We start from the raw sequence: 14,631 nt of genomic DNA on the forward strand, positions 1-14,631 counted from the left end.
TATTGTATGAATGTTTGATGGTTACACAGCAGGAAATACCAACTTTTACTAAGAAATAAGACGGATGTTTAGTATCTCCATTATATGAAAAAGTAAAATAAACAAGTGTGCGTTTTCGTTATGGGCAACAGCTTCGGCCTGCTTCTATTGTTACATTACAAAGGACGTTTTACACGTGAATAGTGTAACTCGAACGCAATCTTTATTTAGAAACAATGCCTTTAGAAACAATGTCCATTATATGTACTTATTTCTAAACAGGAGCCCTTGCAAGCAGAAATTTTAATATGCCGTAAAATACTAAGAGGTATATTTGTTCTACCACTGACAAAAAATAACGGTTGGCTTCGATTTTAAACAGACAGAGGTTTAGTTTTCTGTTGACCGGAAACCAGACACCGCGATGCCCATTGTTCGAACAATAAAAGAGATTTTCGTGACGACCTTTGTACTTTCGTTAGAATCGCAACTCCGTGGAAATTGAATCTAGAAAACGTGATTAAAATTGATCTTATTGTTCATTTGTTGTTCGCCAGCTACGAACGTTTTAAGATGTGCTTTCAAAACATTTGCTTCAACTAAGAAAGTCACCATGTTTATTTAACAGCAATAAGCTGTGAATCAGAGGCTAAACTATGTAAGCCAATAATAAAATTCGGCTTAACGACGTGTAAAAGGGGATAAACTGCTTTCGTTACATGGCGAAATTAAGCGTTGACGACAAACCAATTTATTCAGCATTAATTTTACCATAGATGTTTTATTTAGGTAGCAATGCATCTTATTTACTGAATAGCTGTGAGTATTTTCTAAAACACGTTAAAAATGACAATTTATACCAACAAAAAGCAGCTGAACACGAATTAGAAACCACACGCAAAAGACACAAGAGTAAAAAATGAAAAATGGGTACAGCCTGCCTCTAGCGGTTTGCAAATAAAGCAAAACTGGGACCAAACAATAAAACAAAGGCGTTTGAGCAATGAAACATTTAATACGATGACACAACACCAAGACAAACGTCTCCATATTGGAAGTAACGACCAAACCCAACGTGAAGGGTGTGAGTCGGTCCAGCGCAACAGTGTCCATGCCAATCTAGAGGGCACTTGAATAACAAAAGGGGGCCCACGAACACCATTTTCCTCAAAACTAGAGGATTTCTAGCGAAATACTGGGTTTTATCTGTAAGTTTATGTGATCTACAAAAGAAAAGTCCTCGCACGGCATATTTTATTTCACTCAAGATTCCTGGAAATCAACTTCTTAAATGTAAAACCGATTCAACAACCCCCTCTTTGCCCCCTGCAACCTCCCCTGTTTCGTATCATGTGAGACCTGGGGGAATACCCTTCCGTCATCATTGTTGTTTGTGAGGCTGGGGGCCCTAGGGCGCATGGGAATGGGCTTGACGAGTTCCTGGGTCGGATTTAGGGGGCGGGCTGTATGAAACTTCGGGTTTTCAGGGAATTCCCCTTGAATGGGTTTCGGGGGTGGAGGTGGGTGCCGGTGGTGGGGGGAGAGGGCGCGATTGCCGTTCGTTGGGGTTTTCCCTCCTGCCTGGAGTCGCGATTTTGAATTAAGTTCTGAAAAAAGAAGTGAAAAAATACGTGAATAAAAATTTTTGACCTCACTTGTTCAACTCAAAAGTGACAGAAAAAAAGATTTTTCACAGCAATGTTCGAGAGTTTATTGCATAAGTCGTTATTTTTAGCAAACGTCTTCACAAAATCTTATGTTAAGGAAACGAAACAGCAAAATATAAAATACCCATGCACTCTCTATCGGCATCACTCGGTCTGTCACATCTTGAGGCAAGTTCGTCCGCCACAGTATTGAGGCATTCAACTGAGCTTCTGATCAATTGCTACAAAATATGATGAGAATTTGTTAAAGCTGTGGAGTGGAGGCTAAAAATGCCAAAAAATATTTGTGAATAAATTTGACTAAATGCTCTATGGGCTGTTGACCTCAAACCGGTCATAAGTCAAGTGATTTGTTTCTCTTCGTTTTATGCAATTTGTAATCGGGGAACATTTACATAACGTAACTACATTCGTTTTCTGAAAAAAGCAGCAGTCGTAGCTTTTTATTACAGGATCAGCCTGGCCTATAATCAGGAATATATATTTCGCCTCATGGGCATCTTCAGTTCCTGCAGTAAACATAATAAATGATTTTAAAATAATAAATGATCGTTTTCGTTACGCTTTATTGGCAACCGCGCGGACGTTCTTTCCCTAAACATTTAGTAAAGGTTGAGAAGGCTGGCTGTAAACTACCAGGCTCCTCAATATTGTCTGGACCAGTGGTTTTCAACCTTTTTGTGGCCCCTAAAGTAATGATCCAGAGCCTGTGACCCCCTGCTCATCTACGAAACATAGATGGAAAGCTAAACCAGCGAAACTAAAATTTGTTAAACTTATAAGTAAACTTTTATGAACTTATATTAACGCTATTCTATACAACGAGGCCACAGATCACTGTTGAGAAACCCTATTCTGGCCATAGGTCACGATTGAGAAAGCCTATTCTGGGCAATCATGACGAAGTGAGATTAAAGAGAACCATTTAAGAGTTGATCCAAATAACCCAGTTTCAGAGGTATTTAAAACCAATAAAATCCCCACCATATTTGCAGTCGCGTGTAGTGTGTGGCTTGACAACATACCTCGTGCAAAACGACATCTTTGATGAAAGATTCCGTGAAGAATTTTACATCAATATGACCGAACAGACGAGTAAAATACTCCTGTCTTACGTCACTATCGTGTTTCACCCAAACAACAGTGGCCACATAAGCTCCTTCCTCATTGCTGCTCTGTAAGAAAACTCGTTACGATCAAAACAGGAAGTCTATGCAAGGATTTAATCAAATGTCAGCTTGAGGACAATACACCAGCAAACATTGTTATGAAGTTGGAAGTATGGGCTTAAGTTTTATAAAAGCGGATTTGGGCCTTTTGCGTTGTAATTACACTTTCTTCACTGGAATGTGTATATGTAAACGTCACTTAGTCCCTCTTTAAATAGAGTAACATAAACTTGTTCACGTCACAACGGCATGATTTTGGACCTTATTACATCACTTTAGCTTAAGTTTTATGGACAGAATACATAATAGACTGCAAGGCAGCGTAAAGTTTTTTCGTCTTTACAGCTATGCGATTGTTGGAACACAACAACGTACATTCTTCTTCCGTGTTGCGACGACCTTCTCGAAGTCGACCAAATCCAATGAGAGGAATTGTTTGTTTCCGCAAACACTTTTCAGATTATTTCCGATGAGAAGTGTGCTGCGTCGGATGAGCTCGCCTACGTTGTACTTTATCCCGCACGAATAAACATCAAAGCAGTTTTCAACCGAAAGCGATTTCCCGAGAAAAGTCACGCAGTGTTTTATGATTTCTATGTATACACAAGAAAATGCACCCATGAGGTTTTCCAAAAGTCTTTGCCAAGAGACACCAAGTTTTTCTTATTCATTTACAACAACGAAACGAGTTTAATTTTAAATTGAACCGATTTGTCCAAAGAAATGGTGTCTTCAGGACCTACCTTTTTTAACAAAAGTTGAAAAGCATGGGCTAACTCTCTAGCAGTGGCTCATATATTGAAACTTCCCAAACAAGGAAAGACTAGGAACCACGTTTATATCAGACTTATCTGAAAGGTTAAAAGGTCGCCAGTATGAACCCCCAGACGCGACCTACTTGGTAGTTTCAGCAGTTCCGCTGCGTCTAGCAACTCTATGGCGTTCTCGTCCGTCATAAAAATTTGCCCGCTGTAAACAAACTCCACTATTTGCCGCATGGAGTCGCCCTTTACTTCATCCACAACAACGACGTCATTGTTGCCCTGGAAACAGTGACATATCATTGTGATGTGCTTGGCCTTAAAAATTTTTTAAATACATCATAAAATTCCAGTAGTTTCTACACCGGCCACTCAAACCTTTGAAAGAGGCAACCGATATTGAATGAATTGAAAAGTCGTATTCAGGTATTTTTGATGTTTTTTGCCAGGTTGATTTAACAAATTTGATGATGATTAAAAACAATCAAATGTATAAAACGTCATCACCGAAAAGACCAGATATGGTGGTTGTACACAATCCGTTATTGAAAGTTTAAAATATGAGGAAGTGTTTAGTCATCAAACAAGTGTGGATACAATTGTCCTACTCGAATTTGTTGTCGTTCTCGAAAAAATGACTGTTAAATAACATCAAGTTTCCTTAAATGTTCCAATGTGCAAAATTCTGATTCTATTGTTCTACTCGAAAAATTTATCGCATAAAATACCTGGAGATTCTCGAACTTCTCGTCGAAATAACGCGCGAAGCTTGCGAATAAACATTTGTGGACGAAGAATAATTCCCCACCGGCTTCAAGTTGAACCTTGCAATATTTCTTGTCCCTGAACAAGTTGAAGTAACAAGAAGTTAAAACTATCTCTTTTACGAAGAATTAAAATCCATTAAACGAGAATTTTATTCTGTGTTCATGACTGTCATCACTCAAGAGTGGCCATAAATAGCAAAATGGGGGCGAGAACATTGTTTGCTTTGAAACCGGGGAATTTCCACAAAAAGGCTAAATTTCAACTATAATTTTGTGTGATTTCCGTAAAAAGTCCATCGACCCGGATCATTTCTTTTTCTCTCAAAACCCCTGGGTTAACTTGGATGGGAATTAATTATGGACGTAGAATTATCGATATTCCGCATAATTGCTTTAAAATCGTGATACATTATGAACCAACATAAATAAAGCAGTCGAAAATGGCAGAAACCAAACCCCACTGCTTCAAACTCACCTCTGCAATCTCCTAAGAAGTTCCAATGCGTGATCGTCATCGATGATGCTGGGAACGTGAGTTGATAAATCTGCAGAGAAAAATACTTGTTCGAATTAAACGAATATTTGGGGAATTTTACGATGTTAAATAAACGTTGCTTTCTTTCTCGTTTCCTGCTAAAAACGACCAACATAAAGGTTTTAAACAAAACCAGTTCACCTTCACTTGAACTTGTTTCCATATTGAGAAGTTCCTCCTCCCTTTAACTTCGCTTCCTTGAATCAAGATATTTTGCAGTTTTAAAAACACTTAAAACAACAAAGTAAGTATTCTTATAACCACAGCTTCAGGATCATATCAGTACTTCACATATTCTTGGCACTTTTTAGGTTAAGCTTTGCTACATTGTTGACCAAGTGTGACAAGAGACACGCGAATTGGTTCTCCATCAAAACATAATACTATTTATATTTATGTAAAAATTAAGATAAACGCAGTAATGTTTCTTCCAATGGCATGGTTGGCAGGATCTTCCCACTGCGCTTAATCACCGCTATCAATGCCTTGGCTCCGAAGCCTGTAAACCTAAAGCAAAAAACATGGATTCTTTGAGCTGCGTACAAATGACCACTGCTTTAGTTGCAGCTTGGTGTGACCATACACCATCTTGCCGTCTCAACAGACTACTGATACGACCTTGTAGGTCAAAACAATGACCATCTGTATGCAACTCACAGTCTACTCAAATTGTCCAAAACACATTGGCTGAAATAAATGCGACACACTTTCACCAACTACTTGTCGTCGTTTTGTTCAGGCGTGCGTGGGCTACTTATACCCCTGCTATGAGGTTTTAATGTGGAAATCACCACGACCCAGGCCCACATCACGGAAGTGGAAGAACAATCGTTACGTCATCAGGTGGTCATCCATCAAATTCCATTTCCCCGCAAGCCGAGAAGTTTGGGCCAACCTTATCTATGATGGCCCACCGTTATCACACTCGTTGCTATAAGTTATATTCAAAGTACATTTCAAAGTCAAACTTGAAATCAGTTTTGAAGCCAAGTTGATTACAAAAACACATTTTCTTTATTTTAATTCACGATCACTTTAAACGTTACTGAAAACTATTCTAAAATCGAAAATTAAATTCGAATTTAAAGATTTATTCGTTGGAACCAGCATGATAGCGATGGGCCACCATGCTTGTTAAGAACAAAGAACAAGTGTTCGCACGAAGCGTAAAGGTATGCGTTTTGTTCAACCCGGACATTGTTTATTCAAAATCTTATTCATGACAAGGTTTACTGTATTAATTCTACATTGTGTGTTTGTTGGTGGATATTTCAGATAAGGTTGAGCAACCACACTTTTTTTATGGTTTCAAAATGTTTTTGAGGCCTTTACATGAATACTAAAAAGCTGGAAAATATTAAATTGTCTTTAAATTCTTACATGGACAATATCTTACTCTTGGCCACGTTTATAATATGAAACCTAATTTACATACGCGACATCTGTTGTCATGTTGTTTACGTCATTTATTGAGTACAATGCAAAACGTAACTTCGGCCTGTCGTGTTTAACGTCACACCTCATACGATGATCGTCAGTGTTTTACTTCAAATTGCATTGTTACGTCACATAGCAGGCTTGCCGCAATATGCAAATAAGTGCTAATGTGGTGACAAGTGAAAACACCGAAGATTGAAATAAACGTATAATTTTTGCATTCTGTAACAGTTGGTTGTGACGTAATAGTTGCCATTTCAGAATTCGATCTTCACTGTTTCGGAAACCAAGTCTTGTATTACGTTTTACATAACTTCCATCATCACCACCGCCATTTTCTACGTCCGGAATATGACGTCATTTAGTCGAGCGATGATTCATTGTTTGTTTTTATTGTGACGAAACAATGTAAAGGGTGACAGTGTTTATGGGAAGACCGTTTGGTGCGTGGAGTTGAAGAAGTGTAGATTGGTGTTAAAAAGTTAAACTGTGTTTTGAAATTGGCCAGTACTTCGAAGCTGGTTAATTGATGATCTTGAATGGTTGACGTTGAACTACCACCTGCTGTACATGGTTATTACATGCCCAACCTATTATCAATGTGTATGGAATGTAAATTAAGTGCTGCGGCCATTAGACGATACAAGTTTAAGGAGAAAGTGCCCTGTGTTCGCTCGAGGTAGCGTCGTTGCTACGAGTGGTGATATGATGTATTGCACTTCTGTAATTGCTGGTAGCAAGCAAAGTGAAACGGAACTTAGTGTCGGTTACATCACGGTTTAATGGCAGCGTGTAGTGGAATGCTTGTAGCAACGAAGTGGACGGTAGACGTAACAAACGTTACCTGGTGATGAGAACTAAGTGCTGGTTGTTGGTGCGATGAAAGTACTGGAAATCTAACACAAACCCCGCTGTCAAATGAAATGAACCAGAATGTTGTTTGCTCAGGAATTGATCATGTTTGTGTGCAGAGGTGGATGTTCTTGCTTAGTTGTTCAACAGAATAGACATTGCAGACAAATTAAACCGATACATATTTACGTATTGTTTATAAGTTCCACATTGCACAATGCAAATAGAATTATTTTTATGACGTCATACAAGGTGAACTAGCAAAACACTTGGACGGTTGAAATTCTTTTAATATTTGTTGCAAAATTGAAACCGATTTGTTTTCAGAGACAGTAAACAGGTGGTTTGTTGAAATACGTTCAGCAGGCCATGGTAGCAGCCTTTTTCCTTTCCATGCTTGTGGTTGTCGGTGATCCGTTTTAAAGAGATGTTCGTGACGCTTTGTGAAGAGTTGTTGTGGCTTGTGTTGCGTGGGAAGGCGTAAATGTGACAAGTTAACGTGGGCACACGACTGAAAAGGCTTGTGTTTTGTTTTGCGGAATATAACTTCAAATAACTCGAAAATCAGGAAGAATGCGAACAATGTGGCAGGGGGATATTTGATGTGTTTGAGGGTTTACCAACATTGCAATGAACTGGGTTTATCAGCTTGTGTTGAGCAATATATTTTCACTTGTCATGTGTATTGATTGTGAAATGCGCGCTGATTGTTCGTACAGTATGGTAATTTGCACTGTGGAAGACCTGCTAACATTCTGCATTTACTATTCTTATCAGAGTTGTGTTTTTGCAAACTGACAAACAGATTTGCGAACAAAACAGTAAACGTTCAGATACATTGAATAGTTTTACCATCTACAGGAATCGTGAGACGGGACTTATTTGGTTATAAGTTGAATAGAGTGCGTTGAAAAATGTTACAACGTTGCTGTACGGTTGTGCCCAAGCACCGCATCATATTTGTCAATGTAATCATTTGATTCTTATGAGTCAGTTTTTTGAAAAAATAAATCTCCAGTAGACCTTAACACCAGACCTGAAGAAAACCAGACTTTGTACCAATTATGATCTTAAACCCGGATTAAACTCGTGTCAAGTTTGCTGTATTTCGTCAGGTTACAATCAGTTTCTATGGGTTCGTAAAAAAAACTTCAATCAAGGCGCAGAAAAGCTTGTTTTACCAAAAGCACGGATACGTCGCGTGTTTCCCATCCCTTGTGTGTGCAGAGGGCACTCAATCTCTTGGATGTTTGTGAGCAAAATAACTTCAAGTGCTTTAGACAAGCAAATATTTGTGTTTCGCCGCACGACAGAAAAATAAATCCATATTTCACTGCGTGTGGCCCGTGATAGGTTTTGAAGGCTTGAAATATTACAGAGCACAACAGTTTCACGACAAGCTCGATTAAATTTCCATTAGACTGAGCCGCGCGCATTTTGAAAGGCAAACATCCCTCTCTGATGACTGGAAAGACGCATGAAGAAGCTTCTTTAATGTTTTGTTTAAAATTCGTCCCTCCAGAGAAAGTTCAGCGGTGGAAAAAGTCAACTTCGAACAATGATTTATTTTCAAATCGATGTTAAGATGCATGATGGAAATATTGTATTTAGTGATTACAGGAAAATGCCAATTCAAATTCTGGCTAATACTATTATAGAATTAGTCGGCAATCAATTTTCATGAATTGTGATGATCAATTCCTTCTCAGGCGCCTGGCACAAATGCTTCAGTTGTTTGAATTGGAAACATTTTAGTTTTAAGAGTTGTTTTGGCGTCTTGCCAGATTGATCGCGATTCTCGAGATGCCCACTGATTTCACAACAGACAATCGTCAATTAATCTTTACTAGTGTTGTCAACGATAAGATTCCCTAATTTGTTTTTCAGCGTGTTGTTCCTTTGTCACGTCTACCAACCTTTTGCCTTCATTTTCAAACTCAACAATTAAACATTGTTGGAGCAAAAGAACAGGTTTTTTTTTAAATGAATGTTTTGCATTTTCAGGTGTTGTTTCCGTTAACTTAGGTTGGTGGCAACTTTTTTTGTCAGTTGCTGCGACGACTCCGCTTAAAGAATGTCTAGTTCCGTACATGCCAGGAGTATTAACATACGAGGTAAGACCGCGTCACTTTGATGCGGTTTCTTTAACGATTTAATGAGATTATATCTCCAGGCTGAAGTGCATCTTAAACTACACGCATTGTTAAACCTGACTCCAGAAAAAAACATGCTGTTTTTGTTTTTTGGTCAATTCCATGACAAATATGGTGAAGGGACGTCAAAATCCGACGATCTTCACCTGTAATCGCAATGACGATGTTTTTCTCAAAAGTATTTTGCGCATAAAATATGCACGCAATGTAAAATCGCCGCAATTTTTAATTTGGTTTTGAGAATTTGCGCACTCAAGTATAGCTTACTCAACATGGATGTGGAATTACTGCAGATTGCAGAATTTGAATTTTAAATGACGTCATACAGGACTATCTATAGCCCTCAAAATGACAGGCTGCGTTAACTGCTAGGCTTAACTTACTCAAAACGTGCTATTACAATTTTACGGACCGTACATACATTTCTTAGTATTGAGGTAAACGCCGGAAATAACTCAACACACAAACATGTGATTATAAGAATGTGTTTTATGTTCAGGTTCTTTTGATGCAGAAGTTTTCCATGAAACTCACGCCAACGATGTTCTAAACGCCCTGCACAGGTGACCAATTGTTCTGTACATTTACTTAGTCCCATGCAACGTTAAACGTGTTCAATGTCTGTTTCACTGGTATTAAAATGTCACGTCTTTCACAGAAATAAAAAATACTGTGACATCACAATTCACACTAAAGATGCGCAGTTTCCGGTCCACAAGTGCATTGTGGGTACAACTTGTGGATTATTTGATCGATTGTTTTCACAAAACGTGAGTTCTTTTTCTTGTGTGACGTAACAATGTGGTTTGATGTTTGTCCTTTACGTGTATTTTGTAACTACAGATTTAATTAGATAAGAACCTATATTACGTAACTGCGTCACGAGTCGTTTATGACCTCATAATGAGCATTTTATTCTCTCGAATAGAGTAGACAAACGATCATTGATATTATCGAATGTGGATTTGCGCAGGCAATTGTTTATATTTGGCGGTCGCGGTCGCGCCTTAATTGATGACTGGGTTTGTGCCGAAAACAACTTGGTGGTGCAGGAAATCATTTCCCAATCCAATATTAAAGGGAAAATGTACCTCTAATCGAATAATATTGGGTCTCTCCATTGTGATCTCAATAATTTCGTCACCAGGGACAAAGCAAGGATATTAATGTGAGCAACGTGACGTCAACGATCATGCGCGTCATCATCGATTACGTGTACACGAGTACTTTAAATGTGACGGATGAGAATGTGTACGAGCTGTATTCGGCCGCCCAATACCTGCAAATACCCAGTAAGCCCAAGTTGTTGTTAAAAGTTTACATTTTGAATAAGAATGCGGAAGCTAAGATGTTGGACATAAGTGCGCTCCACGGTGGTTCGTCTCTGTTGTTTGGTACCCAGTTCGGTACCCAACGGATCGACGTTGACCGAAAGGTACCACAAAGTGGAGATCTGTGTACCCGACAGTGAAAAAGCTAGCGTAGTGCTGCACCGATGAGACCTGTGGTGTACAACTGTCAGCAGCTCTCAATGATTGCTCTTTTGCATATATATAAGTCATTCGTCAACAGCACTGACGATAAGCACATTTGTGATTGAAACGTTTGCTTTGAAATGTTCAGCATATTAGCTTTGGCTTTCCTATTCAAGGTAGTCGGCTCCAATTCTTTGCACCTAAAGTTTTTTTGTTATGTAACAAAAACCATTATCTGCCAGAAATCAAACGTCACTGCTTGAAATACATCCTAAGCGACCTTCACCCCCGCCAATATGTCAAAGTCCACGATACAGCACTCAAATTTGAATTATCGGAGTTGGGCGATAAAATCGGATCCATTATCGCCGACAAACTTGCATCAGATCGGAAATCGATGTTTGAAATCAAACCAAACGATTTCATTAAAGTTCTTCAGCTTCGGAACAGAAACGTGAGTTATTTTTTTTATGGTTAAGACTTTTTGACAATATTTCTCATAATGTTTTTGATTCATGGGTTTGTGTCCCATGAAAAATCGGGCAACTTACAAAGAAATTCTGCAAGCTCAAATTATAGGAGTTTATATTTTTTGACTTTTCTCATAGCTTTATGGCTGTAGAGTGCGCCTTTACACCACAAACTGTTAAACTTGACTGATGGGATTGTTTTCCGATGAAGTTGTGAGAGTTTGTAAATTAATATCAACAGCAACTTCTATAACTTAATAATCTGTTCTTCTGGCAAAGATAAAACGTAACTTTATTCACCGACGTTTCGCCTGTTATTCAACAAGGCTTCCTCAAGCAACTTCTATATTAAATCCTAACTCGTTTTTTAAGGCAATACACAAGGCGATTTGAAAATTCTTTAAGTACAGAAGCTCGATTTATGTTTATAAATTTGATGTCAATCAGTTTGAGGACAAAGCTGTAGCATCCTCAGTTCCTCCTTTCCTTATATTTCCCAGTTTCAATGAATATTTCCCCTAAACCTTGCAGTTGATATCGGAAGAGGAAACGTACGTGGCGATCGTTGATTGGGTAAAATTTGATTACGTCAAAAGATCGAAATTGTTCAAAGACATTTTCCCGAAAATCGACATCCATTTGTTTTCGAGGCAATTTCTCAAAGAGGTTGTTCTAAACGAGGTGGGTTACTTGCGTCGGGATTCGAACCCGCAACCTTTCGATTTAACATAATATTGTAACCAGGAACTGGTGAGGACTTGTAACTCCTGTCTCAACGTTGTGGTGGACGAACTTGCGAAGGAAATCTCAACACCACCAAGAAATCACAGGAAGAAAATTCAGAAAGGTTCAAAATTGTTGTTTGCCGATTTTTATTGTTGAAAAAATCAGAGCTTTCTCGGCGGACTTCATTGCAGCTATTTTTGTTTAAAAACTTGTCATAACTTGGTATTTTGTTATTGTTAAAACGAACCAAAAATTATATTTTTCAGAAACTTTAACAAGTTTCGTTGTTTCAACAAAAGAAGGAACACTCCATAAATTTGAAATCAGCACAAATTCGTGGAGTGACCTCTGTAAAGTAAGTTGCCGTCTCACTTTTCTTTGCTCTACTCGTTTTCACTAATAACTGGCAATAACTTTACTAATAAATCAGTCAAACGTTCGCACACCGAGCAACGCAACTACCTACTTGCAAATGTTAAGCAACAAGTGTTTAAATCCACAAAACAAATCCACCTGCAAATGAACGTAAGTGTCTTTTTTCGCTCAGTGACCATGTTTGCTTATTGAAAATTTAGGAAGAATTTCATCGGAAAGAAACATCTGTCACTTTCCATGGCAACCACGTGTACGTCATTGGGGGCGTGGGGGTGGATGGGTTGCCCAGCAACAAGGTGTCGAAAATCGACGTGACGTCAGTCGGGTGTGGTTGGCATGAAGTGACGTCGATGAAAGTGCCCAGGAGGCATTGTGGGGCAACTTTCTTCAACGGTGCGTAAAGAATTTTTCTTACATTTTCTCCCAAAACCACGGATGGTGACGTCGCAGCCGATTGTGGAATATCTGATGCCTTTTTAGCGAGAGGATAAAAATGCATTAAAACCTTTCCGTTCTTCCATTTATGGCATGATTTTGACTTCAGGCAAGCTTTACGTGATTGGAGGGGTCGGCGTAGACGGTTGCGACCTCTCATCCACCGAAATGTACGACCCGAAATCCGATGAGTGGAAGATCACGGGATCCATGAATGAAGCAAAATCTCATCCTTCTCTTGTTGGATGTTCGGGTTCGTGGATTTCTCTTCATACAATCGAGATAGTTGTGGGCGAGCCAATGTTCCCATGGTGACCATAAAACCAGCACTCGTTATGTACAGGGTCGTGAGTTCAAATCTCAACGGGAGCGCGTTTTTTTTTAAGTTTTGTTCCGATGTGAAAAGTAATAATGTAGTCGTCAGTTCTAATGAGATAACTCTATTTCCCGAGAGTATTTCACTCAAGTTGAAGGTCAAACTGTGACTCAGGTCGTTTGTACGCGTTGGCGGGAAACAGGGACGACGAGAGACTTCAGTCTGTGGATTGTTACGACCCTGACACTGGAAAGTGGAAACTAACCGCCCCGATTCCACTCACTAAACTATACGGACCCTCAGCGGTACGGATCGATGACGTCATATATCTTATTGCGACGATAGGTGAGACAAACATGTACATGGAATTTGATAAAGTGCAGAACTATTTGCCGAAGCGATATAAAGTCATATGCACATGAGGCGACTATAATGTCCGTGCTTTGGGTCCTGTTATAAATGGACGTACGCCGTTCATATTCAATTGTGATTAGAACATAACGAAACGCTTATATTGTGTTTTTACCCATATGAGATTACTTATATTTAGGTGAATGCACGTTGTATATTCGACCACTGAATATGTTTCTTAATGCACATGTTGAGTTTAAATTTTTCCCGCTGTTATATGTTGTCTGTCTGTTTTCAATTGAGGTACACATGCGTCGCTAGAGGCGCTAAAGTACGACCCCGCAACGGACAATTGGAGCCAACTGACGTCATACAACCTTCCGTATCTTTACACTTCCGCTTGTGCGGTGGAAGGAAAAATATATATGATCGATAAGTGGTGAGTAAACATTGCAAGTGTTTGGCATAATATGAACGGATGCGAGAGTTGAACTACTAATATATCAGTTGCGTTTTATTAGGAGATGGTTACGGTTAAGTCGGCAATCACATTGGATTGTTAATGAGAAGTAAGAAATGCATGTGAAAAGTTGCATATTGTAACGGCAAAAGGGACACTTCCATGCAAATAATGCTTTTCGTCATAGGATTCCAACCATAGATTGTTCAATCTATACATCCAATTTTATGTTTGTGAGGAATACTATTTAAGGCTTTCGTATATTTTGCAACCTTAAATCAAAGACAACAATTGTTTCTTCAGGCGAAAAGGTGACGAAATCGCGATATACGATCCAAAGGACGACGATTGGTCGACGATCATCCCCCAACGCAAGCTCGGAAAACGCGTCCGGGTTGCCATGGCAATATAAATTGACGGTGTATTTTTGAGAAACTGTGCAATTGATTTGTTTTGTACCAACGCAATACAGAGATGTTCCATCGCAAAAGATCTGTTTATATTTAGCAAAGGTCATTATTTTGGAATGCTGTTTTGTTGGAACACATTTTTCAAAACAGCTTTTAGTGTTAGGCTGCAAAAAGTTCCCCAGCACTTCCAGAAAAATGCAAAAAAAACGAAAAGCAAAGAAATTGAAGTGTTTAGCATGCTTGAGTAACTTTCCGTCATGCTCTTTTGTAGCTGAGTCACGTACACAAAATAA

The 14,631-nt window shown here is 39.0% G+C and overlaps 2 protein-coding genes across 2 annotated transcripts; one reads left to right on the plus strand and one right to left on the minus strand.

The window, feature by feature from the left end:
- Nucleotides 1–844: 844 nt before the first annotated feature.
- Nucleotides 845–5,102, minus strand: LOC145912263 (kelch-like protein 2). Its single transcript, XM_082999682.1, has 8 exons — nt 5,020–5,102; nt 4,819–4,888; nt 4,305–4,419; nt 3,714–3,858; nt 3,191–3,408; nt 2,672–2,821; nt 1,771–1,867; nt 845–1,586 (listed from the first exon to the last, which is right to left on the minus strand). The coding sequence occupies exons 1-8, from the start codon at nt 5,039–5,041 to the stop codon at nt 1,267–1,269; spliced, it is 1,137 nt and encodes a 378-aa protein (XP_082855808.1). The 5' UTR covers nt 5,042–5,102; the 3' UTR covers nt 845–1,266.
- A 4,067-nt stretch (nt 5,103–9,169) lies between these two features.
- Nucleotides 9,170–14,396, plus strand: LOC145908936 (kelch-like protein 12). Its single transcript, XM_082996260.1, has 13 exons — nt 9,170–9,281; nt 9,820–9,883; nt 9,979–10,090; nt 10,468–10,612; nt 11,038–11,249; nt 11,797–11,946; nt 12,010–12,112; nt 12,258–12,346; nt 12,567–12,759; nt 12,911–13,054; nt 13,292–13,462; nt 13,772–13,907; nt 14,232–14,396. The coding sequence occupies exons 1-13, from the start codon at nt 9,242–9,244 to the stop codon at nt 14,338–14,340; spliced, it is 1,668 nt and encodes a 555-aa protein (XP_082852386.1). The 5' UTR covers nt 9,170–9,241; the 3' UTR covers nt 14,341–14,396.
- The last annotated feature ends 235 nt before the right edge of the window (nt 14,397–14,631 follow it).

This window comes from Ascidia mentula, chromosome 1, assembly GCF_947561715.1.
Source record: "Ascidia mentula chromosome 1, kaAscMent1.1, whole genome shotgun sequence".
Lineage (NCBI taxonomy): Eukaryota > Metazoa > Chordata > Ascidiacea > Phlebobranchia > Ascidiidae > Ascidia > Ascidia mentula.